Consider the following 26,707-nt stretch of genomic DNA (forward strand, 5'->3'; position numbering starts at 1 on the left):
AAATGTATTATGTAGGTAGAAAAAGAAACAGAAAACAAATAAACCCAAACCATAATTCTTACCATGCAAACATTTACAGGTGATATATATTAGATAGGCTGGGGATATCAACCCAAATAGTTTCTGATGGTTTGCCTTTTTTTTTTTTTCTGAGAGGATTGGAATTTGGCGATTTCCCAGCAATGATAAGATGCATTGAGTCAATGGGGCTTCAGGTTGATGATTTAAAAATAATTATGTAGGATGTTACGCTTTTAAAATGTGTAATTAGTACTCCTGCCCTTATTTTTGGAGCATGCTCTGATATTTATGGCTCCATGTTATTACAGCGATTTCAAGAAAGCTTGTTCTAGTTATATGCATCCTTGCTTATGCTTGTCTGTTCCCTTACTGCAGCTTTCTAAGTGTCTTGATAGAGGAGTTTGCCAAACCACAGGTGATAACCATGCAGTGAAATGACAACTTAAAACCTGGAGACTTTTTGAGGCATTTTTTCTAGAACCCTGATCATCTCAATGATCCAGTTTAAAATGGTTCTCAGGGTCTGTCAGGAGCAGGTGGGATAGCACAGGACTGAAAGTGAAGGGACCTCTTAAAGCCACTTGGCATTTGGAGAAACTGTAATGAGCCATAGCTTGGAGAATCTGAAGCATGACTTTAGCCGTGTGGTGATGCCATCTTTCTCTCTAGGTTTTAAGTGGGAATTACTTGCCATGGTTATAGAGAAGTGTCAAAATGTGTTGTTTGGACAATGCATGCCAGCCACTCTTGCTAGAAAGAGAGGTAGAAAACCTAGAAAGTTGAGTTGGAGATTAATTTCATTGTCCTCCTGGTTTGTTCTTCCACATGTTAAGTTGACTAGTAAGTGGTTGTTGATGTCTTAGAAATAGTGTAGTCAGTCTTTCCTGTTAATTCTTAAAATGGATAACGTGCTGCAAAATCCAAAGCATCTGTCTGATTTTTTCTTATATTTGACCACAAAGGATGCTTATGTATTAGTAGCTTTCTGAGCTTGTGGCATGAACTATTTGAATTGGATTTACATTCAGAGATCTCATCAAAATAATACTGCTCTGGTGTGATGGCTTTTCTCCTGCTTGTGAAGTAAATTATGCTGTTTTGTGTGATCAGGTGGAGGACTTTGTAGCTTTTGCTACTTGATGGTATAGCAAAAAAAAAAAATATTAAAAAAATTGGTATATTAAAACATGAATTATAAATTTGTAGAAAGCAGAAAAAACTGTATGTAAGATGAACCTTCTCAGCTATATGATTGTGTCCATTAACCTTTCCTGTCTTTTATTTCCTTGTAGTGGGAAACAATTGCAGTCTTGAACAATATGTATAATTTAACACTTTAATTGAACTTAAGACCAGGGGAATTGTACCATGTTTTCTTCACTGATAAAAACAAGGAGCAATGGTAGCAGTATTCTTCTGCAAAATATGCAAGCCCTACTGTTGATATTACAAGCCAGTCAGGCTGGAGTATTTTTTGTTCTTCACTGCTACAGTGAAGAAGTATCCTTTGGGGGTCTTCTGTATGTTAGGTGTTTTATACTAATTTTATAAAGCATGAATATCTGCTGTTACAGGTTTGAGTTATTGGGCAAGACAGAATATGTTGCCCATTCAGGTCATCACAGAAGATACATCACATTGATGTTATGGGGATTTGGCCATGCTTGTAATTTTCTAAATTATTTTAAGTGATTTATGGTGTATAGTAGTAACTGTGTTCATCTGTTTATGTAGGTAATCCACAGTTTCCTCTGGTTTTGTTAACCTATGGCTTACAGACTACTTTGACCACTAAAACTGATGGCAGTGATGGCCAGCCTGAAAACCTACAGTATATTGCCTTTGCCTTGGTTCCCGTTTTTTTCATCATGGGTCTCTTGGGGATCCTCATCTGTCATGTCCTTAAGAAAAAAGGATATCGCTGTACAACAGAGGCTGAACAAGTAGAAGAAGAAAAACTTGATGAAAAAATAGGTAATCAACAAGTCTAGTATATGACTTCTTATTTCTGTACACTGCAACTATTATGGAATAATTTATTGTGAGACTTCTGACATTTCTCTGCCTGTATTTGACATCAAAAACAATATTAAGAGAAATATTTCTGTTACCATTAAATGTCTGTTGGGTTTTGATCTTTGGCAATCAGGCTAGGAGTGTTTCAATTTCCCATGCAAGTCCTCTAAATAATTTAAGAACTTTCAGAGGGATCAAAGAATCCAGTATGTTTTTTTTCAGCTCTAAACTACCACTGGAGTCAACAGATTGATTTTCTGCATTGCACATGCTGTTGGCATCATAGTATTTTTATACATAATTCTCTCTGAGAAGAGACAAAAAGCTGCCTTTTAAAGACTAAAAATCTTAGTTTTATGTTTAGCAATCTTAATTTGTTCCTGTTGTGCTGTCATTCTCATCTCCCCTTTCATAAAACTGAGCCTTTGGACTGACTGTCTACATTCTGTTTTATGTAATGTGGGCTGCTTATGTATTTTTCTTAAGGATAGCTTTCTTCTTGTTCTAATCTTTGTTCATTTGTGATCTTGTTTTTTTATGGTTCCTTATTTCCATCTTCTCTTGAAAAAAACCAACACAACAAACAACAACAAAAAAACCCCAGCATGTTATCACTTGGGAAGGCCAGTATAGCATTTGGCTAAGTTAATACAAGAGACAAGTAATTTGAAAATACTTTGGACCTCTTCCTTTCTCCCAATTAATTACTGTCAGTAGGTTCATAATAAGTGCAAAATACAGTGGCTCTGTGGTGTAAGGGTAGAGCCATGTGGTGCACTAATGAAGCCTCAGGGTGTTCTTAAGCAGTTCGGGCCTGGGGCGTGTATGCAGTGATTGGGACTATCTGATCTCTTGGTTCACCTGAGTGGTAACACGAAGATGGGAACAGTTTTAGGTCTTAATTTAGGGTAGTGGCTGTGTATAAGTGGCATTGCAAAGTTGCAGGTGTTAGGATGCAGTCAAAGGGATGATGCAGAGAGGGTGAAGCCCCTGATTTACTACTTAAATTTAGGGTATATCCTATCAAACTTGCCACAGTTCTCTGATTTTTTTTTTTAATATTGATTTTTCTTTTTAAAGTTTATCGTAACAAATGTTAGGGAAGGGCAGAGCTGTGACTCTTGAGTTTTTCTGTTTCTCTGACCAGTCTTTCTTTGTGTTCTAAAGTTATTCTGGGGAAGCTTCCAGTATTGTTAGTGAGTGCAATCAATTCTGAAACTATTAAGTGTAGTCATGAAATTTCTTTCTTACATCTCTTGCTCCTGTAGTCGTATTAGATTTTTTTTGTTAATTTAAAAAAAAATCAAATGCTGTGTCCTTGTATTTGTGGTGAAAAGATTAAATGGAATCAGTCTTATTATAGAAACCAATAATACATATTTTAAAACAGTGACTTGAGACAGTTTGATTTTTGTTTCTATTTTTTCTCCCTATGTTTAGGATTAGAAATACTGCTTTCAGTTTGTCTCCCTATGAGCTAGAGAAGGAGTTTTGACATAGGGTTGTGGAAGTACTGAGTGTGTTCAAGTTTTAGATCAATGTTGGAACTGATGTGTGGATTCAGTAAAATTGTGTTTATATTTTTTTCCCACATAAGGACTAAAAGGCTCATTTGAGCTTTCTCTCTAAAGTGACAGTAGATGATGTCTTTTTTTAATGTGACTTTTTCTGGTGTGTATGTGTTTTATTCTGGCTTAGTTTTTTTGTTTGTTTTTTTTAAATTTGTTTTAAAATAAATCCATTCTTTATTTGGAAGGCCAAAATATTTATAACATTTATTTCCTTGCACAGAAATGAATGAAACTATACATGAGAATACCGACACTGTGGGACAAATTGTTAACTACATTATGAAAAATGAAGGTATAGTATTGTGATATTGAGCTTATAAGCCTTTGTCATGGTGTTCTAGAACAAGTACGTTTTTTTGAGATACTCCAAAGCGTGGTATGTTTGTGTGTTTTCATTTAATAACCATTTTGTACATGCTTAACTATTTGAGATTGCCTTCAGAAGGCAGTAACTTCAAACAAAATAGGAAAGGTCTTTGCTTATCTGAAAATTATTTTGTAGGGTAAGTTTGGCTCATGCATTTTTGGGTATTTTAGCTATTTGAGTGAATGCGCTCAAAGCATGGGAATTTTTTGTTTTTGTCAGGTCAAACATGCTTTGAAATAATTCCTACAGCTGTTGTCTGACGAAAGATTTCTGTATAATTGAGACAATACGGTAGACTAGCGCTAACACTGAATTTTGTGCATGTTATCTTCATGTGCTGTATGAGCAAAGGAAAGGATAAATAAGATATGACTGAAAAAAAATCACAGAAATAGCCCATGGAATGGTTGTTCAGTTTGGAACATGTTTGCCCAGTGGAAGAAACATTAAGGAGACTGCATGTTTTTATAGTACAAGAGCCTTAGCCTTTTAATTTTACATTTGTATAAAATGAAGTTCTATTAATCACTGAACTTGGAGTTGCTTCTGAATAAAGATTAATCCTCTGGAGAAGCTGTATTTTTTGTTTCGATTTGTTTGCGTGTTTTTTCCCTTAATAACTGCTTTGAGCTTTTTCCCTTAATAACTGCTTTGAGCTTGTGTATTTTTCCTCAAGGTTGGGCTTAGGTACCCCATATGTTTTGGTTTTTTTAGCTATGTTAGCAATAGGTAGTTCTTGAGTGGGTAATTATTTTTCGTTTTGTAAGGCTCACTTAAACTGGTGTTCTTAATTGTTGCTTTATACATGTGAGGTGATGATACTCTTCTGGTCAAATGGATGTTGTAAATTGTTTAGAGATCTGACTTGGCAGTGTTGTGCAGATGGCTATGTTCCCTGGCTTGTATTGGGGCAGAGTTTTGAGTGCAACATAAAATGCAGTTTTGGTTCCTTGTGTTATAAAAATCCCACAGAATTATATTAACATTTTTTGCATAATTTACTCATTTCTTTTTGGAGATATACATAATGTAGTCATCTTTCTTTTACATGAAATTTCTTTGAGGACCTTTAATTTTGCTGTTTGTTTTTCTAAAGTTAGAGCTGTACACTTCTGAAGAATTCTATTTCTTCTCATTGCAGCAAATGCTGATGTGTTAAAGGCCATGGTAGCAGATAGCAGTGTCTTTGAACCTGAAAGGTAATTGCTCATCTTTAATGCATGTTTCCTGAGACAACTAAAAATGTACCCTTTCAAAGGGTTCTATTTCCTAAGTTACTAAGCTAAGAGGATAATACTTTGATTTCCTTGTGGTGTCTCTGAGTCACTAAATCTTAATGTATGCCTTGGGTTAATAACTGGCTCTTCTGGTTATATGTTCTAGGTATGTAAAACAGATTTATTACTTCTTGGGCTAAAGATTTACAGAGGCTGCAAATATTTGTTTACTGTAGGGTGAAGTTACTTACAGGTTGGCTTAGTCCAAAGCTACTTGGAGTTCAGAGAACAGAAGCAGCACTTACTTGATTTGTATGGATGCTAACTTAAAATAGACAAATCTTTGTGTCTCCTTCTGGTTTACTTTTTTCTTTATAATATGCATTAGTATATTAATACTAAATGTATATACATTGGGTGACCTACCTCTTATTTTGTTTCACTACATATCCATTTAGTCAATTATGTAGAGAAAGGAGTTCAGCCATTGAGTTGCAGGTGCATTTTTTTGGTTAAAGTATTTGTATCTGTACATAAGTACCTTTAAATGGTATCTTTACTCCTCTAAATACGCTTCATGTGATTCTGTATTGGTATTCAGGGCAGAGAAGATGAAGGTTCAAGTAATACTGTGTCACTAATAAAAGAAGTGGGAGTGTATAGTTTTAGTAAAACAAAGAGTTGAGTATGCAACCACTTGTATCCTGTTTTAACAGTGAGAGGCTTGGTTATTGAACTCTTTTCGTAAGTTCAGGTTTTTATCAACTTCCCAAGTATAGCAATTATTTTTAACTTCTGTGGTGCAGTAGAAATATTTGTTTGAATTTGAATTGAATATTTTTGTGTAGAGATGTGTGATGTTATTTTGGGAGTTTTAGACTCTTTCAGTGGTGAAGTAAATATAGAAATACAGTGAAGGGAAAACTTGATTGTTTTCTTGCTCCTACATAATTTCTGCCAGATATTCCTAAAGTTTCAGTAACTCAATCTGTAAATCTGTTTCTTTGTAAGTTTGGTGCACTGTTAAATGCTTCCTAATAATGAGAATAGTAATGGCTAAGTAAAATCTGCAATTCTCTCACTTTAAGCCATTAGTTCCTGTCTTTGCTTCACATGTTAAACATTTTTTATTTCCCTTATAGCATTCTCTTATTTGAAAACCATTACATGTCTCTTGTCAATATTTTTGTTTTGAAAAAAAGCAACCAAGTAACTCCTGTCTCTTTAAGGCATGTCTTATTTCTTCAGTTTGTTCTCTCTGTTCTCTTTTGGAGTCTCTTCACTTTGTTAGTATTTATCTTGAAATAACATTTCTAAAACAGGATGGAACTTTCAGCTGAGGCCTGATGAATGCAGAGTAATGTAACATTAGGTTCACAGGTTATATGCCTGTTATTTCCACTGTGAAATTTGTCCTTTTTAAGCAACAATGTTGTAAAATTCATGTTCAGCTTGTGATCCTCACCTTCTTTTTCTAAGAATGGTCATCTGGATAGTTGCTTTTTAATCTGGCTTTGTCAAGTTTTTCTGCAAAAGCACTGAAATTTTGTTGTCCTTGCTGCAATGCATCCTTTATTTTAGATAAGATTTATGTATGTGTGAATGTGTCATTCACACTCATGCTCTCCTCTGATCATCCTTATTTCTTACCTTGTTCTCTACAGTTTATGGGTACTTTAGCTATTCTAGTTCATTACCCAAGGAGCTATTTAAAACACTATCACCAGGACCAGAATAACTACATGTAGTGTGTCTTTCCAGTTTCATAGTAATCTACTGATACATAACTTGCTGGTATGTCTCTTTTTTTTTTTTTTTTTAGCAAGGTGTTCTACCTTACACTACATTAATTTCACCTTTAATGCACTGAGCTCTAGCTTGCTTTAGGAGAATGTGTTGCCAGATAGAGTAAAAATTGATGCTGAAATAAAAAAATACCTCTGCTTTCTATCTATGCTATATGCTTTACTGTTTTTAGAAGCAAATTTGATTAGATATTTTCAGTAAATGGCTTTTGATGGTTGTACTGGTATTTCTTTCCTTCTAGGTACTTTTAAAAAAGCTTAAGCTTAACCTTTTTTAGTCTGTTTATTTCTTTTTTCTTCATGGTAGACATTTCAGTTTTGCCTCTCTGCAATATTGTGGGACTGTGCTCTTCTGTCAGTTCTTAAAGATACCATAACAATTTTGAAATACTTTCCCTAGTTTTCCAAGAGTGAATTTAATCACTTAATTAGATGTCTTCATCAGTATAAGTCCATGTAACCTGTTCTCTTGTGCTGAATTTTTTTCATTGCCTTTTGTGTGAATTACTTTTACTACATGGCTGCAGCTGAGTTAATTTATCAGAGTAATTTTAACTGCAAAAATATAGTATCAGAGGGAACCTTAAACCAGACAGTCTTACAAATACATAGTCTCTGGAAAAAACTAGCTGTTCACTAGACATAACTGAAGGTTGCATTTTATACTTTTTTCCTTTTTAAGAAACAGGATTTTATAGTTAATGTTAAATGTCCTTTATACTTTTTCTTATAGCCCTTTATCTCCTGCCTCTCCAACGAGTCCAACAAGTCCAGGGACTCCTTTGTCACCTGGTGCTGTTCCATTTAAACACAGCTGCAAAGGCCATCACTTCCATACTGTTGGAGGAGTAATAGAAAAGGATGTTTGCAGTCGTTGTAGCCACAAACGATGGCACTTTATAAAGCCAGCCCACAAATCTAAAGAGCACAGAAGAAGTCGTCTTGGAGAAGTTACAGTCCTTTCTGTGGGAAGGTAAGACTTAGGTCATTTTATTGTATACTTTTCTTAAGAATGCCACATTGACCCATGTTGGATCAGATATTAATTGATTCAACTGTTTATAGCATCAGATTGTTTTTTGTAATTATACGGTTAGAATAACATTGTTTCTGGAAGAGGTAAATGTAACTTTTTTGTTTGATTTTTCTCCCCCGACCCCTGAATTATATAAGTAGGTGGGGATTTTCTGTGAGTATAAATCCAAAGCTATTGTTCTTTTGATACTGGATAAAAAGAAACAAGGATTGTGCACAAACGTCTCTGAATTTTTTTATTTCTCCAGTAAGTGTGAGCTAAAGAAACCACTTCATTCTGTTTTGTTATTTTTAATTCCTAGCTTATTTGTAGTTGTGTGGGATGACTGGTGAAAGCGTGTCCTGGTTTGAGCCAGGATAGAACCAATTTTCTTTCTAGTAATTGCATTTTCAGTTAAGTTTCTTCGAAGTAATTGGCCTTGCTGAAATTAACAGCATATTTTCAGTCTGTGTCTGCTTCTAGGACTGATAACACTCAATGTTTTAGTTACAGCTGGAGAATGGTGTGCAGAACCAAGGCCACTGCTTGGATCTGAGAAAACATCCTATGCTATTTGTTTAACTGCCAACCCACCATTAACCCATGACAAGGTGATTCAGAAATCAAATCTATATTCACCTTTTGAGAGATGGTACAGAATTAACAGGACATTTAAGCGGGAATTCAGCTAATGTGTAAAGAGTCTGTACCACTGTAATTCCCTGGGCAACCCTAGTCGTCAGCAACATCAGGGGAGTTTGATGTGCTGACTCTGAGGACACTGGCATGGAGGGTGGAGCAGAGTGGAAACACCACAGCCAGGTTCAGTGGTAAACATGGGGGCCTGTAGGTACTATGGAGCTGATGAGCTGTGCATTTGGAAACGTTATGGCTGGACTTTCTAATAACATGGGGATCTGAAGGTTTCCATATTTGATACTTAGCCAAAAATCTGTCTCTTTTTTGACAAACTACTGTCCGTTACTGAACTTTGCTCATTATAATCTCATTTTAATACTAAAACATACTTACATCCGAAAAGCTACCTGCCTCTGTTGGTCTGACCACACCTCAACAAGCATGCACCTTGAATTTTCTCTAGTCTATATCTTTAAAAGTGAAGTGAGATAATTTTACACCAATTCTGCTCTGGACTCTTTCAAGCAGTTCCTTGTCCTTCTTGAGCTGAGAGGCCCAGAACTGAAGGTAATGTTCCCAATGCGGCCTCACCAGGGCAGAATAGAGGGGGAGGAGAACCTCTCTTTACCTACTAATCACACCTTTTCTAGTACACCCCAGGATGCCATTGGCCTTCTTGGCCACAACGGAACATTGCAATCGCACTGTTGTTGGACTTAGCAGAGAGTGTTGTCCCAGAATGCAGACCAAACCTTTGAGTGTGGCCGTGCTGGTTAAGGGTGGTGTGCAGCTAGGCAGGTGGTGTGATGTTAGTAGTGCATCTGGACTTCTGGTAGTCCAACAGAGGTGTTGAGTGCGACTGGACCACTAACGCTGATTTGGGCATCGCTCAGAAACTAAACCCAGCTGCCCACAGCCCCTCTGATATCTGAGGATTGGCTGTAACACAAGGGGTTTAATGTCTGCCAAATTATTTTAGCCCACTTGTAACGTGGCAAGTTGTATTAGAAAATTACTGATTAAGTAGTAGTATGCAGTCTGTGGATTCCTCTTTAAAACGCGGTTCCCTGAGGAGGTGTGATTCAGCAGTAGTGAGTGTTAAAGGTATATGTAGGTAGTAGGAAGGAGGATTGCTCTGCAGTGAAGCTGGGTCCATCTGGATGTCTGCTCTGATGTCTAGATCTTGGCACTGAAAACATGTTCCTGTCCATACACCGGGTACTGAGAACTTAATCTCTGGGGAAATACAACTAAATCTTTCTTTTACTTACCTTAGATTTAGAGTCACAAAAGTGGAGCACAAATCAAATTCCAAAGAACGGAAAAGCTTGATGTCTGTTACTGGCATGGAGAGTATCAACGGTGATATGCCTGCCACACCTGTGAAGCAGGAAGCAAGTGAAGCACCTGCCATGCCTGTGGAACAGGAAGCAAGTGAAGCACCTGCCATGCCTGTGAAACAGGAGACAAGTGAGAGGAGAAGCTCAGAATAAACTGCAGGTATTAAACATTGGGTACTGTATTAATACTGAAAGTGGGATGTTGTGAAATAAGTGGAGGTAATCACTAGAGAGACACAAAGCTGAAAATGCTGGAATGAAATCAGTTCTGCATGAAAATTCATATTTGTATTTCAGAAGTTTTTATAGAAGTCTGCAAAAACTGTATTTGATCACACAGTTAATGATAAGTTGGTAAAGGTTAAATTATCCACCAAATTCTTATACAATTATTTAATTAGAGTAGATGTTGAAATAAAAACTACTTTGAGGAAGTGTCATCACTGGACCAAGATATAAAACATCTGTGTATTAATTTTGGGAATAAATGATGGTTCAGATGCAGTAGCAATGTGCTTATTACCCAAAAGAAACAAATGCTACTGACAGCTGCATCTCTGAAATAACTACAGTGCTTCTTCCTTGTGCTTGCTGCCCTGTGCTGCGTGCCTGTGTAAGGTGGCTGCTTACTAGATACTTCTCTGATAGAACGGAGACACATGAAAATGCTCCTATCACAGGGATCTATGGTAGGTTGCTGAGCCAAGAGGTTGGGGTTTTTTTGTGAGTCATTTAACTTCAATGAATTGCTTGAAGTACCCCATTAAGCATGTCAAAAATGTGTCCAGCATGGCTTTGGAATATACCCCTGGCTACTTTTTAATTTTAACAGTTAAGAATGTTGGGGGGGGAAAAAACCCTGTAAGGTAATATGGTTTATTTCTAACTGATGACCCACTGATTGATGATCTGAAGGGGAAAGGGGATTTATCCACAAATGTGATTGAAAATACAGAGCTTGAGACTTGGAAGAAAGGGGCTCTTGGGGTGACAAAATAAAAGCACTGGATTTGAAGAAAGTGAACAAAGTGCACAATGCCAAGCTCTCCATATGCTGAGACATAGGATAAAGTCATGCTGATCAGTTCAGGGCAGTTTCAAACTCTCAGTAAATGCGTAGGTGAAAATTGGTTATGTTTAAGTATGTAACAAACCCAAAATGTCTCCAGCGTCTTGAGGTTAAATTCTGAAAGGCCAAGGTGCAGGATGTGGCCTTTTCTTTGTATCTGTTGTTTGTTCACTAAGAAAGCATTCTGTAATTGTTTGAATTTAGAGAGGAAGACAAAGTAGACAGCTGGTATGCAATGGGACACTTCCTCCCAACCTTTACTGGCAGCACAGGTAGGACTGTTGAGCTAAGCAGGAATGTCATTGTCTGAACATTGTGCCTCATCATTAAATTATACCCAGATTTTTTGAATCATTGCTGTAGATGAAGAAAGAGTTGGATATGTGGCATGCTTCTAAATGTTTAAAAAGCTGTGAAGGATAATGAAATAAATTGTTCTTTTTGCTTAGTGGGTAAGAATGTAAATAGTGGGCTAATTTGCAAGGAGAAGGATTTCAGGCTTCAAAAATTAAGAAGTCAGAGTAAGCTGTTTTATGTTTATTGCTGGACATTTGTAAAACCAGACTGGACAAAAAATGCTTGTCAAACCCAGTGTAAATACTGCCTTGGAGGTAGGTGATGGACTGTAAGGATGGTTGTGTTTTTTTGTTTTGCTTTTTGTTCTGTGGCAAATCTTGACAAACTATAGCTTTCTAGTGGCTTCTGTCTGTCTCATTGCTGCTCTGTAACCTGTGAGTGATTTATAGATGCCAGTGAAAGACAAGCTATACTCTTTATTTTCTGATTCAGAATTATGTCCTGGTGCTGAGGTTGTTTTTTCTTTCTTTGCATGGTTTCTTTTTGCTTTCTTACTTTAAAAAAAATCAGGTATTATCTAAATGCAACAGGAGACAGCCTCTTCCTTCACTGGCTGCATTGGCATTTTCAGGTCCAGCTAGTTGTTTTGATACTTTTGTGACTTTTTTTCTTTTCTGTATCTCTAATGGTAGCGTGATCAGACTGTTTGCAATATGGCTTTTCACTTCAAGGTAGACTAGTTACCTTTTAAACATTAACAATAGAAAGAAGAGGCCATATACGAAAGTAAATTCCAGTGCACTTTGTTTAAAAAAGAAAAAAAAATTAATCTTTTGGAGTTATGTAGAAGTAACTAGTAGTCCAATTTTATTTTAATTTGTTCTTTCCTAAATAAGAAAGCTGTTCCCTGTAATTAGCTAAAAGTTATTCTCTAAATTTAAACCATTACTACTTTAAAAATAAGCTGTTCTCTCAAGAGATATGGTAGTATAGCAATAAAAAATGTAAATGTCCATCTATGGCAGCTTTTTCCTGTAGAACATCCCTTAGGATTAAAGTATTGCCCTTTCTGAAAACGAATGTTCTAATAGTAGAGAAATGGCTCTGGAATCTCTTGTAAAGGTCTTTCCAGTCCAGCAGAACTGTTTTGTAAATCATCTGGGAAACTAGCCAGGCCTGTTTGATACACACTACAAAAAATAAACAGATCTTGCTTGAAAGGCTATGATACTGTTTTGTCCACTGCCCTGAGTAGCTCTTCACATAGAAACAGGTAGTAAGTAGTTAGCCCAATTAACTTAAATTTTTTATTTCAGTAAAATAATAAATTATTATACCTTAATTCACTGAAATTGAACAGATAAGCAGCACTTAAGACTTCTGTGCTGCCAGACAAGAAATTTATGATAAAAAACATACAGTTTTGGAGAATTTGGCTCAGATCTTCAGATGCAGAGGAAGAAGGCAGACAGAGATGTGTGTTTAACTGCTGCCAGAAAAGGTTTGTTTCAGCATTTGGAGGCTGTAGATCTGTGCTTCATGGTCTGTTACTGAGAGTTCCGGTATGAGATGGAATTCCTGAGTTGGGCTGTACCCAAGTAACACAGTCAAGCTGTTTGCTTTTGTTCACTACTACTTCTGAGTTCAGGGATTTTTTTTCCCCTAAACTGGCATGTTCTTAATATTTTCTTGAAGTGATCTCTGTAGTGTTTCGGCTAATCCTAGTGTCTTGCTGGCTGCATCATATGAAATTGTTGCATGTCTTCTCCATGTCTCCAAGATCCATGTGCTCAGCAGACTCCATTTCATAATTTAAGTTTATTTAAAATATGCTTATTGGCACATGTAAACTAGTAAAGTAAATTACAGCTTATGGTTGAGGTAAAAATTTTGAGTTGAGCTCTTGTGCATCCTTTGTAAGCTACTGGGTAAATAAAAGCTTAAGATACTGGTGCACTGAGCCTATGGAATGTTTTCTATTCATAGTATCATTTTCAAAGTCACGTGTGATTTGCACTGTGGTGTGATTTGTCACTTTGTCCATCTTTTTCATAAATACCAGCTGAATTTTTTGTTCCTCTTCTTTAGGATTTTACTTGCTAAACTTAAAATGCACAGCAACCACTTCATGTAATTGTGTTCCGTTTTGTTGGGGTTTTTTTCCATTTCAGAGCATCTGCTGTTGTTTAAATTGGCCTTTTCATCCTAAAATGAATTTTGGTACTTAGGTGTATTTTTAATTTTTTCTTTCTTCTCTGGCAGGTTCAGCTTTTAGAAGAGGGCTGTCTGCTAGCACTTTGGAGAAAACTGAAAACTCCCAAGAGATGCATACTACTTAAGGAATTGTATTCATGGCACCATAGACATAAATAAATTTGCAAGTTCTGTGGTGGCATTGATGGAAGGTTAAACAATGTTTTTTCACCAGTAAAATCAGTAAGATTTAGAGACACATACTGTTCAGCTGAGTGAACCTTACACAAAATGTTGGGCTTCATGTTTATAAACCAAACAAAAAGCTGTTTGAGTTTTGGACAGTAAAGGTAAAAGCCTTATAAAATAATATATATATTTTTTTTGTACTTGGACAAACATTTTTAATGAGCTCGATAGTGTGATTTTTACCCTATGGATAAACTGTGTTCACCTCTCTAGTCCATTTGGATATTTCTGCTCTATTCTTCCACTCCAGAATTGACAAGTGTTTGCTGAAGATAGACGAGCCTTTAGAAGATGAAAATGTTATTTCAATCTATCTGTTAGTAGCCAAGCAAAACATACAAGGAAATAATTATGTCAGCCAGAATCTGCATGTGTCCCTTTGGTATATAAGCCCTTCTACTCTATGAAGGGTACTTCACAGTCAAGAGTGATTCAGTTATATGCAGAAATTAAATTTAATTATCATTGCCTTTCTTCCCCCCTTACCTTCTCCTTACTACTTAATGTTAGGTTAAAGAGCAACTTTTTCTGTGCAGTTGAGTGAGCTCTTGGGAAGGTCCTTCCCCAAGGCCAATTGTTCTGCCATTTTCTTCTAACTGCTGACTCATATTTGAAGAATGCCTAATAGTTTTGCCTTTCTTTTTTGTTTTTACCCACAGGTTCCTTCTTAAGCTAAGGCAACATATTCCAAGCATTAGAGAAGGATATGGAATATTTGGCATTAAAAATTTATGGAGTATATACTAGAGTACCTCAGAGTGGCCTTATTGGACTGAGGGTAGCAGATTTGATTGGCACCAAAATCTTAAGCCAGTGTCACTCCCTTCATATTTTAAGTGTGACTTATGGCTAAAAATATTGGTGATGGTTTCGTGATGTTGATTCTTTGTGTCTACGTTTTATCTCTGCTTTGTCCTATTATTTGGTTTTGGGACAGAAATCTTTGCAATACTTCAGCAAAATTTGCTGTGTCATAGAAACTGAAAAATGACATTTGTTCTGAGTGCCTAAGAATATAAGCTCTAATGCAATGCATTTTAGTAGAGATTGCACTATATTCTGAGAACTATTAACTTTATTTGCTATATGAGCTCAAACATTTGTGTTTGTTTTGAAACTGATTTGTTTTAAATTAATAATTTCAATCCTTTTAGTTTAGGTGCTCTGAACTACGTTTCTTTTTCAGAACTGAGAATCAGCTTTCTTTATCAGTTTATGCAGTGTTAATCAATATGTACAAAGATAAAAATTAGTCTTCTTGCTTACATATTAGATACTTCCATGTCTTGTCAGAGAACATTTTTTATTTCTCTCTTGCTTAAAGTATGTGCTGCTGATGGTCTTCCTTGTATTCTCTCAAGGTACTGACTGGACCTATCAATATATACTTGTCATCAATGCTATATTTGCAACAAAATAACAAAACAACATCCCACCACCCACCGGAGATCTGAGAAGAATAAATGGTTTATTGTTCCTTTTAGAAGGGATATCTTTACAGTTAATTGTCCATCATCGAAAATGCAAAATAAGTGTTTGGCCAGGAATGGAACCTTGAGTGATTAGTCTCCCTACTCCCATTAATAAGCCTTGTTTATGAAATCTCTTCATTATTTAAGGATAACATAAACCAAGCTCATCCTTCAGGCATACATTTAATATTATTTTTTTTTTTTTCTTTTTTAAGCTTTACTTGATTTATTTGTATGAAGAGCTAATGTTTCTAGAGGAATGTAATTAGTGTTGGATATAGTAGCTAGCTTTCAGTTTCCGAGAGATTGAGAGCTATGGGTATAAAATGTTACTGGAAAAAGGGAGGACTGGGCAAAACCCAGCAGTCTGAAATAATTTTCAGAAAGGACAGTTATGGACTATGCCAAAAGCTTTAACAAAAAAAGCTATTAAAAAAGCTTTAAAAAAACCCAGATTATATTATTAATGTTTTGGTACATCAGGGGTTAGTAGTGCAAGTAAATTTGCCAAAAGGATAGAAGAAAGTTTAAATAGAAACATGTATTTTTTTACTTAATTTAAAAGTAGTTTCTATTTCGATTCCATTGGAAATGTGTAGAATAAAAGTAATGAAAAAGTGTTGGATATGTAAAACATTGTTTACCTCTGTAAAATACTTAAGATATTATAAGACCTGATATATGCAAGAATTTAATTTGTGCATTGCTACTTCAGTAAGATTTAGGAACTCTGCCTATTTTATTGCATTTAACACTACACTCTGCAGTTCTCTGGTGGTATGGAGATTGCCATATTAGTCAGCCTTTCTTAAATTTGCATTCAGATGTATTTTTAACAACATAGTTTATATACAACTTTTGTACTACCAAGCAATAAATAAAAAATATTGATTCTTAAATTTGCTTATGACTCCTTAAGCCTGCATCCATCTCCTGAGACTTAACCTTTGCATAATCATAATGTGTAGTGCAATCTCTTTGCACCTCAGGTTTTTGTTTGTGGAGGTAGTGAGAAGGTTACATGGTAGCTTGCTGGAATTTAGAGCAGTTCTGTTTTCCTGAGAAAGGACAATTGCAAATATTGCTTCCATATTTTATATGGGAAAGAAGAAAATGTATGCTTTAATCTAAGCTGGTATTGAATTAGATCAAAGACCTTTTACCTTTAAATTATCAAGACATTTAACTTACTATTATATTTGATGTTGAGCTTCTAAAAAATACACAATTGTTTTCATAAGGTATGGAATGAAAAAATAAAAATGACGGGAAGCTCTTTCCAGTTGCTTCCTCTCCGCCTGTGTCCCTCTGTGATACTGCAGTGCTTAATTTGTTACATTATGTTCTCACGGATGACAACAATCTGCAAATGGCATTAAAAGTTAGTTTTGCCGGATGAACTCAAAGCAAGTTGTTGAGGCTAGCTGAGATGTAATTATCAGTGTACCATGCTGTTTGCAGTTTGTTCTTTATTTCAGTGCTCCTAGCTGCATCACGCAAGGTCTATTTTTAGGTCTTTATCTGAATTTTAGAGGCTTATATGCAGCTGTGGTTTATATACAAAATTAAAAAGATTCCTCCAGACCACGATTTTTAAAAAAGCATCAAGACACTCCTAATAGTGAAGCTTCTGGAAACTGAACACACATTTTGATCCTTATTTTTAGGGATTTTTTTTTGGTCATTTTTTTCTTCTGCATAACAAAATAATCTGAGATTAATATATTATCCTATTGCATCTTCCCTTAGTAGGTTTCCTTCCTGACCCCTTTTCCTTGACTTAATAGTGTTTTCAGTTAAAAATGTCAGGTTTCATTCAGTTTTAACTTCATTATAAATATAACAGCATCAACAAACTTTTATGCCAGAAAAGGGTAGAAGACTGCAATTTTGTGTAATACACTTTTTCATTAGATATGTGCATATATTGAAATATAAGTATTAAAAGTTTGAGAAATTCTGTTATAACTGGGCTGACGTAGAGAAATCCTCAAAAGAAACGTGAGTTTTTTTCTAGATGTAATTTTTGTTTACATGAGTAATAATTATTTTTCCCTAATACATAGACTTTATTTTTTTAGTAGAGCGTTATGTCAAAATTCACTGTGGAAAGACAGTGTTATTTCAGCCAAATAGTCTAGTTTTAAAACAAACAAAAAAAAGCCACAAGTGTTGTTCTGTAGTTTGTTGTTGGTTGTTTTTTTTTGTATTTCAAGTGTGTTGCATTGATGCACTTCCTGTAGAAGTGAACTCAGGCTCCAGTATTCCTGAGCAGTGTGCACAGCTCAGAGCAGGGTCTCAAGCCTACTAGGGAGATGTGACTGTCTTGTGGTGCTGGGTAGCAGAGCCAAACTGAATTGCAGAGAAGGAAGGAGATGGGCACTGAAGGCATTATAGGAAAAGACAGAAGAGAACAAGTGCCAGACAAGTTTGGATTTGGATTTTTGGAGGGTTTTTGGTCAGTTGGTTGTTTTTTTTTTTTTGCTTCGTCCCTCCCCCCAAGTGAACTGAGCTTGTACTGATTGCATATTAATACAGAATGATGTAGGTTAAAAAAAACCACGCCTTTTTCTGAAGGTGTTAATCTCTTGATGAGAGGAGAGCATACAGTCTGTTTTTGTTTGGTAATGCTGAAAGTCCTTACTGAGTTGGGACATGACTGGGAGGGACATATCCCTCCTAAAGAATTAAGTTTCCTGGATATTTAATCGATGTTGAGTGCTCTCACCTGTGCCTCAGACATGGTTTGTAGTGTGAATCAATTTGTATCTTTGAAACTAGGGTCTCTGTGCATTTTGTGCCTGTTTGTTCCTTTTTCCTGCCAAGTTTGTAATACTACTGCTAATGAATAAACAAGAAAAGAGCATGATTGAGCCTTTGTTATCTAAGAGTAATGAACAACATATAAGAATTGGTCAGATAAAGATGGATTTAGATTTAATTTCTTTCTGAGTGTTTGGTGAAGTCCTGTATTTGAGAATTTGCTTTGAGAGAAGGTTGCAGTTACACTACAAATACTAGCAGACTCTGGAGGCAATTTTCATTTCTCTTGTTTTCCATATCCTTTTTGTGGGCTTTTTAAGTTTTGTGGGTTATTTTCCTCTCGGTTGTAGCAGGTGTGCAATAAGGTGCTGCTGGTCTGTTTACTCCTGCTGCAATTTGATTGCACCTCTTGCTCTAGAGGGACCGTTTCTCCTCTGTGCACCACCTGTGGCCGGGCTGGCTGAGGTTTTCAGCTACCACTCCAGAGAGCTGCAAGGCATCTAGTCAGCCTTGGAGCTGCCTTCCTGGCGTGTTAAGGTCATCTGGTGAGGCAAAACTGAGAAAAGGGTAGTAAGGCTGGAGCAAGATGAGGAGAAGGAAGCTGAGCAGCTTGGGAAAGTGGGAGTCTGTTCCTTTAACTCCCAGAGAAAAGAAGGTGAGAGCGATGTCAGGCCTGTAGTGCTGGAAGCGCGAAGATGGCAGAAGCCTCTGGAGAGACACACCAGCTGGGTGTGAAAGCTGTCTGTGCTGTTAAAGTAAGTGACCTCTGAATTACCTCATTTTGGTATTAAGCTTAGGTAAGAAGAGATACCACGTCACCTGTGACGTGGATGTGCCTTAGCCAAGGACCTGTTACATGGGTAGTGCTTGGCCATATGTTTCTGGACACGTAATCAGGCTTGCTTTGTCTTCGTCTGTGTAAAGTCTTCATAGAGCAGACCTGTTGTATCTTAACTGAAACAAAATTGTCGCTGCTCCACGGACGTCACTGTATATCCAGCGAAATACCCAGGTAATGTGGTGTGATTTTTGCATTGTGTAAGAAAGTACTTTGAAATTTGATGGGAATACTGAGTATTTAAATACTGGCCTTCAGTGTTTTAACACACAGTAAAAAAAAAATCCTTTTAAAGCAGCAATCTTAGAACACTGTTAAATACCCATAGTATTTATCAAAAGTTATTTTTCAAGAATTCTACATACCTGTATGTGTATACAGATAAACACACGTGAATGTGTGTAGAGAGAGAAACAGGAATGTGGTTTTCCAGCAGCTGCGAGCAGGTTTTGCATAGAGCAGCTGAAATATGTATTTGCTGGCAGTAGAGGGAGCTATTGAAGCTTTTATAAATGATTCAAAAAACTTTCAAAGTGTCTTAAGTGTAAAAAAACCCCAAACCAAACAACAAAAAGCCAACACAAACACACACAAACACCCCCTCCCCCTCCCCCCAATTTAATCAGATCTGAGGTGCCTCACTGTTTCTCAGCAATGCTGTTTTGCTGCCTTGGAGGTAGGGGCCAGGTCTCCTGAGTCTCAGGAAAAGAAAGGGTGAGGTAGGTGCAGAGGCAGTAGTGGTGCAGTTATTAAAAGGAACAAGGTAAACTTCTCCCTAAGCCAAATTTTTAATCAAAGCAATAAGGATGAACAAGATCTGTGTGGTGTATGTCAAAACAATAGCTCTGTGCATAAGCTGCTAATTAATGCTCATGCATGAGTCTGGAAAAGTAATTACCAGTCAGAGTGGATTATTTATATTACTTTGTAGGGCTTTTGATAATTTGTCTCGATTTTGATTAATGTTGAATCTTTAGTACAGTTCTTTTTTGCAGATGCTAGCTGGATGTGTTTGGTATGTAAGTGTGCATATACTGGAGATTAATTGTTAAAAATTAACAACCAAAATGAGACAGTAACATTGTTCTGGCAAAGTACAGGGTCACTTTTATCTACCAAACTGAAATTTGTGGGGTTAAAAGTCTGGAATATTTCTTCAGTTCTTGAGATGGATTCTGGAGAAACTCGTACCACTTTTGCCCACAGCAAAATCTCTTTGTGACAGTTGGACTAGCTGACCACTGTAGGACCCTTCCAACTGAAACAGTCTAATCTGTTTATTCAGTGCATCTTGTAGAGGAAACACTGGAATTTGCATGGATCTTACTTTGTTCTGAAAAGTGTATGGAAAAACTGATCTGAGGAATGTCCCTAAGTTCGCATTATGTCATCTTGTTTCTAAAAGAGGTTCCCAAATAACAACTAGCAGAAAGCAAAGTTTTATTTAGTTCTTAACCTGTTGACAGGAGATGAAAACAACCTAGGTTATGCATTCTTGGCCAGATCCCTACAGTTTGTCCTCAAATACTTAAACAGTATTTTAATCTCATTCATACATTTATTTTGCTTGGTAGTCATCTTGCCTTTGTTACTTACCTTCCTTTCCTTTTGGCTAAGTCTAGGTAAGTTAATTGCTATCACTTGGTACAACTCAAAGTGTTAAGAGCAAGAGATAGCATGTGTCGTAACAGGTGATTGAAAATCTGGCCATGCTTGTGGTTAAGGGAGTAGCTGAGGGTGTTGCTTTCCTCCTTTCTGCTTCTACGCCCCTATAAGATAAAGGTAATTTCTGGCTCAGAGTAAACAGCAGGGAGTTCCAGCCTTCACCTGACAGGGTTTTATTATGAGGTTGGTTCAGTACTTCAGTCAGCTGCCACCTGGCATAGTATTGGGATACTTTATTTCCTCAAAGACTTGTTTTCTCTTCTGCTGTAGAAAAAAAAATGGGTTTTTTTCAGTTGGTAATATACAGTAATTGAATTATGGAGTACAGCAAAAGCATGATAAATCTTGTTTAGTCTATAATAATTTCAATCAAGATTCAGAGCAAAGAATGGTGTAACTTCCGTAGTTTTGGTCATGGTGGTTGTGAGATGACTGCTTGGGATCTATACTTCCACAATTGGACTAAAACCAAAATCAAGACATGCACTGTCTTAACTGCTTCATTGAAGAATTCTGTTCTCTGTATTAAGTTGCAAAAGAGACTGTTACTTTGACTAAAGGAGCAAGAAGTGGAGAGTGGGGGGAGTAAGTCTCTTTTAATAAAATTTTTGTTTATGAATAAAATGTTATAAAAGTCATTACTGGCTATTAAGGCCTGCAGTTGCTATAATAAATTTCAGTCTCTTACAGAATTCAGGATGAACATTTAGCTTCTTCCAAGATGTCAACTGCTCTTAATTTGAAATTGAAAAAGCCCCAAAGCAGGGGACAGAGTCTGCAGAAGTGGTCAGTCAGTAGTATCATTTGTAGATGCAGGTAGTATTTGCTGTTTTTTGTCTATCCAACTAGTTCAATTTAAGAATTGCTCTGAAGTTTGGAAAATTTTTGTGAAGGTTTGAAGTGCAGGAAAGGTTAAAAACAAAACCTCCCTGAAATGCTAAGTGAAGTTGTTAATGAGACAGGAAATCCTGAGACTAAGGTCTCTAATTGTGTATGTGAATGCACGAAAATTTGGAGAGCCTTGCCAAGTAGGATTTTCTATTTTGATTTCAGGGTGGTAAGAAAAAAAAAATTGTCTTTGTCAAGGGCAGTTCATGTTGTAAAGACCACTGAAAGTCTTAATCTTCTTCTTACAATTACTCTTAAACATTGTATGATATAAGTATTCTAAAATGTGGAGGGATGCTGTCTGAAACAATTCTGTTGATGAAAATTCTTTACAAATTTGTTTTTTATATAGAACAACTTTAAGTTTACTTTCTTCTGTATTCGGCACGCTAAGGAAGTTTTAATACATTTAATTTGAAGTGATGCCCTTGTGCAATATAGATTCCAATTTCCATCTACATACAAGGAGAGATATCATAATTCAAGATAATCTATTAAGATTGATAATTTCAGTGTAATTAAAATGTACAATACAGGCATTCAATACAATAAATGTATGAAATAACATATACACAGCTTCAATAAATATTGAGATATTCTGTTTTCATTTAGAAAAAATTATTCTGATACATTGGCAATAATTAATCTTTTGGAAAATTAAATCACATTTAGGAAATTGAAGCTACAAATACAGTGTAAGGTCAAGATTAATTTTAAAATTTTTAAGTCTGTTTCTCATTTAATCATTTAAATGATAATACAATTGGTATTTTAAGATTAAAGCAATCAAATCTGAAGTGCCTTTTAGAAAATAATAGACTTTCTATTTCTGGATTTTATTTTTTAATGGGAAGTCTCCATAGCAACACTTGCCCAGCTGATTGCCTTTGTTCTTTAAAGGGGAAAAAAAAAATTCCTGATGGAATTTACCTATTTCCAGGTTCCTGCTTTCTTGTTTAGGGTTTTGATTGCTGAACTGAAAAATTCTGCAGTATTAAATTTTAGGTTCTTCTGTTGCTCTTGTAAACAAACTTCCCCCGTAACATTTTCTCCAGGAAAGATTTAACTTCTTTGAGTTAAGTGGGCTGGGCTATCTTCCATGCCTGTTGTCATAGCTGGAATATCTGCAGTGATCTGAGATATTTTTCGTAACCCACTGGTGACCCATGACTAAATGAGAAGATGCTAAGCTTACTCTTACTCAATGTCTCTTTGCTTATACATAGAAAGATTGCAATTTCCCTTGAAGCTGTAATACTACCTTTGGAGAATAATGAGTAAAACATTAGTTTCCAAGATGCAAAATCTTGCACAGAAATACCAGTTCTTGTAATACTTCCCTATCCTGTTGCCTGGTTCTTTATTGCTACATATGGCTTCAACCTACCTATATAAAGTTATGTCAAATATAGAAACATTAAAAATAGGTATTGTCCAATCAGCTTCCTCATTAATTCCTTTTTTATCAAAGGAAAACTCAAACATTTAAGCTCTACTTCATAAATGAGCCCTCTAATTACAGGTTGAGTCACCATCCCTGGAGGTGTTTGGATGTGGTGTTGGTGGATATGGTTTAGGGGAGAACTTTGTAGAGTAGGCATGATGGTTGGACTTGGTGATCCCAAGGGTCTTTTCCAACCTGAATAGTTCTATGATTCTATACTGTTGACAAATACATAGTTGGTGCTTTTTCCTTTTCATGTATCTAATGAAGGATATGCCTAATGGTACTTCTTTTATGCAACTGTTATATAATCAGAAAATACATACAGCACAAAAGTCACCAGATAATTTTTCATATGATTTAAAAAGTTTATTAAGATTTTATAACAGACTTGAAAACTACAAAATTTTGGTATAACATGTCAAGCACTTCCTATTTCAACCATTAAGATCCCACTTTTGATGAAATGGCAGTACCAAGATGGTCTGTAACTCCTTTGCTTCCCACAAGAAAGTTTAATGTATTAGTCTGAAGATCAGAAGAAGAGCAAACACCCTATGAATGCAGCTCTGATATTTTCAGGGCTTACACTTTATTCAACTTGGAAGGCCACTCCCTTTTCTGCTGTAAATTTAAGGACTGCAGCAGAACCAGAGATGGGTCCACACTGACTCTTGCTGTTGGTATATAAACAAAACAAGTCTTACTGGGGAAGTCTGAGACACAATCTATTTGCAAACTGTATTGTTAATGCAAGTGATGTGTGCCTGGAAAATGCAGCAGAGGTCTCAGGCTGTAGTTTCACAGCAGTTTTAATCTATCCAAACTGGTAGGACTGAGTTTTGATCCCTCTAATGCCTCTGGTAGTGTATGTGCAATTGTTACATGAGCTACTTCAGCTCATTAAAGCAACAGAAAGTCAGCTACTCTTGGATTTGGGTAGGCTTCTGCTGTGTTAATGAACTGAAGTAGGTCACTTGGGGTATCAAAGCCCAGGAAAGAGATGAGGTAATCATCCTAATGCCAGCTGCACATGCACAGATTTAGGCTTAATCTGTAAGGGAACCATAACCACAGTGAAGTGCCTTCCCTGTCTCATACTTTATAGAACTTCAGGTCAGTTTTATCTTTTTGTGCTAACGTGAGGAAAATCTGCAGTTTTTAACTCCATGGCTTCTATACTTCTGTTGTAAATAATGGAAGTTGTCTGAACCTGAAACATGAAGTGTGCATGAACCCTCTTAAGGATCAAAACCAAAGGAAATGTTAGCATTAGTCCAGGTGAGGTGGGTATACAGCAGAATTTCTTCTGTGTGGAAGAAGTGATGGTTTGCCATACTGGTTGGCTCCATAGAGAAGAGTATTAGTATTGCCATTAGGCAAGGGAGCACTTCTGTACCTCAGGCAGTAGAAATTAAAAAGCTGTCTAAAACAGCTGAAAGGACAGAGGTTTAGTCCCAACTCCTTTTATATATGCTGTTCATAACAGCTGTCCACATGTGTTGTACATGTGTTCATACTGATCCAGAAATAAAATCTGGATCTTACCCAGTGTATTAGAAACATTCATCTAGTACTCGTCATCACCTTCCAGGTCTTCCCCTGCAGTTGCAGCTTCCAGTGCAGCCAGAGCTGCTGCTACTTCTGCATCTTCCTCCTCAGCTTCTGCATTGGTGTCTTTTTGAGTGGCGTGTGTGGGTGCCTGTGCTACTTTGGTAACAGCCACAGCAGTGATACCACCTGGAGTGCCCTCACTCAAACTTGTGGAGTCTATTTTAAAAGGTTCAATACTGCTCTTCTTCATAAACGAAGGTGGGGTTACACAAAGATCTTGGACCTGTATTGCTGAAGGCCAGGTGTTTTGGTCTGAATGTGCACAATGGCCTGAAAAGCTATCTTTTTCAACACAGTTCCTGGTTTGATTGCCATTTTGGGGATAATCAATATCTGGCAGTTGTATGGGATTGTTTTGTGTCTCTGGTATTGCACTTCCTTTTGGAAAGATGCTGTCTTCTGTAGACTGGGAGTTCCCATCTTGAATACTGTTTGGCTCATTGCAGGCTGTCTTCCTCTGCCTGCCTGTCTCTAGGGCAAGTTCTTGGCCAGACCTATTTGATTTGGTGTAAAAGTCTCTATTGTTGGCTGAAGAAAACTCTGGCTGGATGGATGTTCCCAGTTCACTGGTTTCTTTCACTGGGTTTATGTTGGGATTGAGCATGGGGTGTGCTTCAGAGCAGGAGTTGCCACCATTGACTGCAACATCAGGCTTTGCAACACACTTCACGAGCCCATCCTCCTGAAAATCATTGCCTCCATGGTTCCAGAGAGTTTCGTTTGTGCTGTTTACCTGATTTTTATTTTCTGTGCTGTTTAACTCATCCTTCTGAAGTTCGTTTTTGTGTTTTTGACTTTCAGTATTCTCTTTGAATTTATTGCTGCCTTGCTCATTGTGTTTGTAGCTGTTTCCTTCATTAATGCATCCAGGCGATTGTACTTCTTCTGGATCAAAAATATAGCTGGAGTAAGGAAAATTTGTAGAGGAAATGTTAATTATGCTGTTAATCCTTTTTCTAATTGTCTGGATTAAGCTTAATATTTCGGCTAGAGATCTTGAGGAACTGATGTCATTAAACTTTAACTGGAATCCTGAGAGTGGGCTCCACTGAGTGGAAATTCTGAACTGTGCTGCAGGCTGCTGTCTCCCGGGACTGACAGTAACTAACCCCTGCAGTGAGATTCACCAGGAGCATAGGGGTTGTCAGAGAACCTTGTGCTGGGTTTTGCATATTTCCAGCTTTATTTTTTATATGCTCTGGGGGGTTGATTCAGCAATGAGTAGTCATCACATAGATTTTTAATTAATATGTCTTCATGTAGTTGCTAAAATATCTCCTTTTCCCTGGTGTTCTTCCTTTAGAGTCTTGGTTTGGTCCTTTTATTTTTATCCCCTCCTTTTTTCTTTCTTAATTTTTCTTCTTGCTCCTTACTTCTCCTCAACTGCTTCCAGAGTCTCTCTTTTCGTTATCTCCCCTCTTTCTCTCATAGCACTGGTTTTCTTGCCCACTTCCTTACCTGTTCTAGAGGTGTGGCCAAGGGAAGGAGTAACTGTCAAATGAAGCTGCAATGTTGGTTTCCTAAAACTAGCTAGCTTTCCTCTTCAGGAAGACTTTTACTGTGGGAATTGTTCCAACAACTGACTGCATATAAAAGCTATGATGAAAGCAAGGATCTGTAGTTAGTTTTTACTGCTTAGGAGAGAGGGAGCATCTGACAAAGTTTGCTCCTTGTTCAACAGAATTGAGAGAAGCTCAAGCTGCCTAAATAAGAAAAATCTTTGCTGTAGATGTGTTTTCAATGCCACACGTTTTTCCTGTGGCATAGAAATTGTAGCACTTTACCTCAATTACAGTAAAACAAATGGAAATAATAGGAAATCAGTATGCCTATGCTCTGGCATGACTTTAAAGACACTGTAGACTTCAGGAAATCTCCAACCTTGTAAACAGACTTGGTTTAAGCAACAAGTGTAGGGGAGCACAGACTCATGTTTTAATGCATTTATTTTATGCAGTCTAAGCAACTATTGTTCTGTTGTACCTTTGTATCATTTTGCAGCACCTGCACCCCATCTGGATTTTCTTTAATCTGAAAAGAGAGAGAGGGAAAGCAAGGGAGAGGGAAAATCAGTGAAGCATTGTAAAATTAATGTAAAATTTAATTGCATTAAAAATTATGCTCATGTTTAGAATGGATGCAGTGCAGTTCAACGTCTATCCAGATTACCATCTTGCATTGACAGTGGCCATTAGTTTAGGGAAAAATCTGGGGAAGAAATTAA

At 36.7% G+C, this 26,707-nt stretch overlaps 2 protein-coding genes across 2 annotated transcripts; one reads left to right on the plus strand and one right to left on the minus strand.

Moving 5' to 3' along the window:
• The first annotated feature begins 1,781 nt into the window (after positions 1-1,781).
• On the plus strand, positions 1,782-10,144 carry RELL1 (RELT-like 1). The gene is made up of 5 exons (XM_010006128.1): positions 1,782-1,995; positions 3,829-3,900; positions 5,117-5,174; positions 7,731-7,970; positions 9,928-10,144. The coding sequence occupies exons 1-5, from the start codon at positions 1,890-1,892 to the stop codon at positions 10,142-10,144; spliced, it is 693 nt and encodes a 230-aa protein (XP_010004430.1). The 5' UTR covers positions 1,782-1,889.
• A 14,295-nt stretch (positions 10,145-24,439) lies between these two features.
• LOC104396295 (chromosome unknown open reading frame, human C4orf19) lies at positions 24,440-26,498 on the minus strand. The gene is made up of 2 exons (XM_010006129.1): positions 26,467-26,498; positions 24,440-25,385 (listed from the first exon to the last, which is right to left on the minus strand). The coding sequence occupies exons 1-2, from the start codon at positions 26,496-26,498 to the stop codon at positions 24,440-24,442; spliced, it is 978 nt and encodes a 325-aa protein (XP_010004431.1).
• Positions 26,499-26,707: the final 209 nt, after the last annotated feature.

This window comes from Chaetura pelagica, unplaced genomic scaffold (genome assembly GCF_000747805.2).
Source record: "Chaetura pelagica isolate M959 unplaced genomic scaffold, ChaPel_1.0 scaffold189, whole genome shotgun sequence".
Taxonomy (NCBI): domain Eukaryota; kingdom Metazoa; phylum Chordata; class Aves; order Apodiformes; family Apodidae; genus Chaetura; species Chaetura pelagica.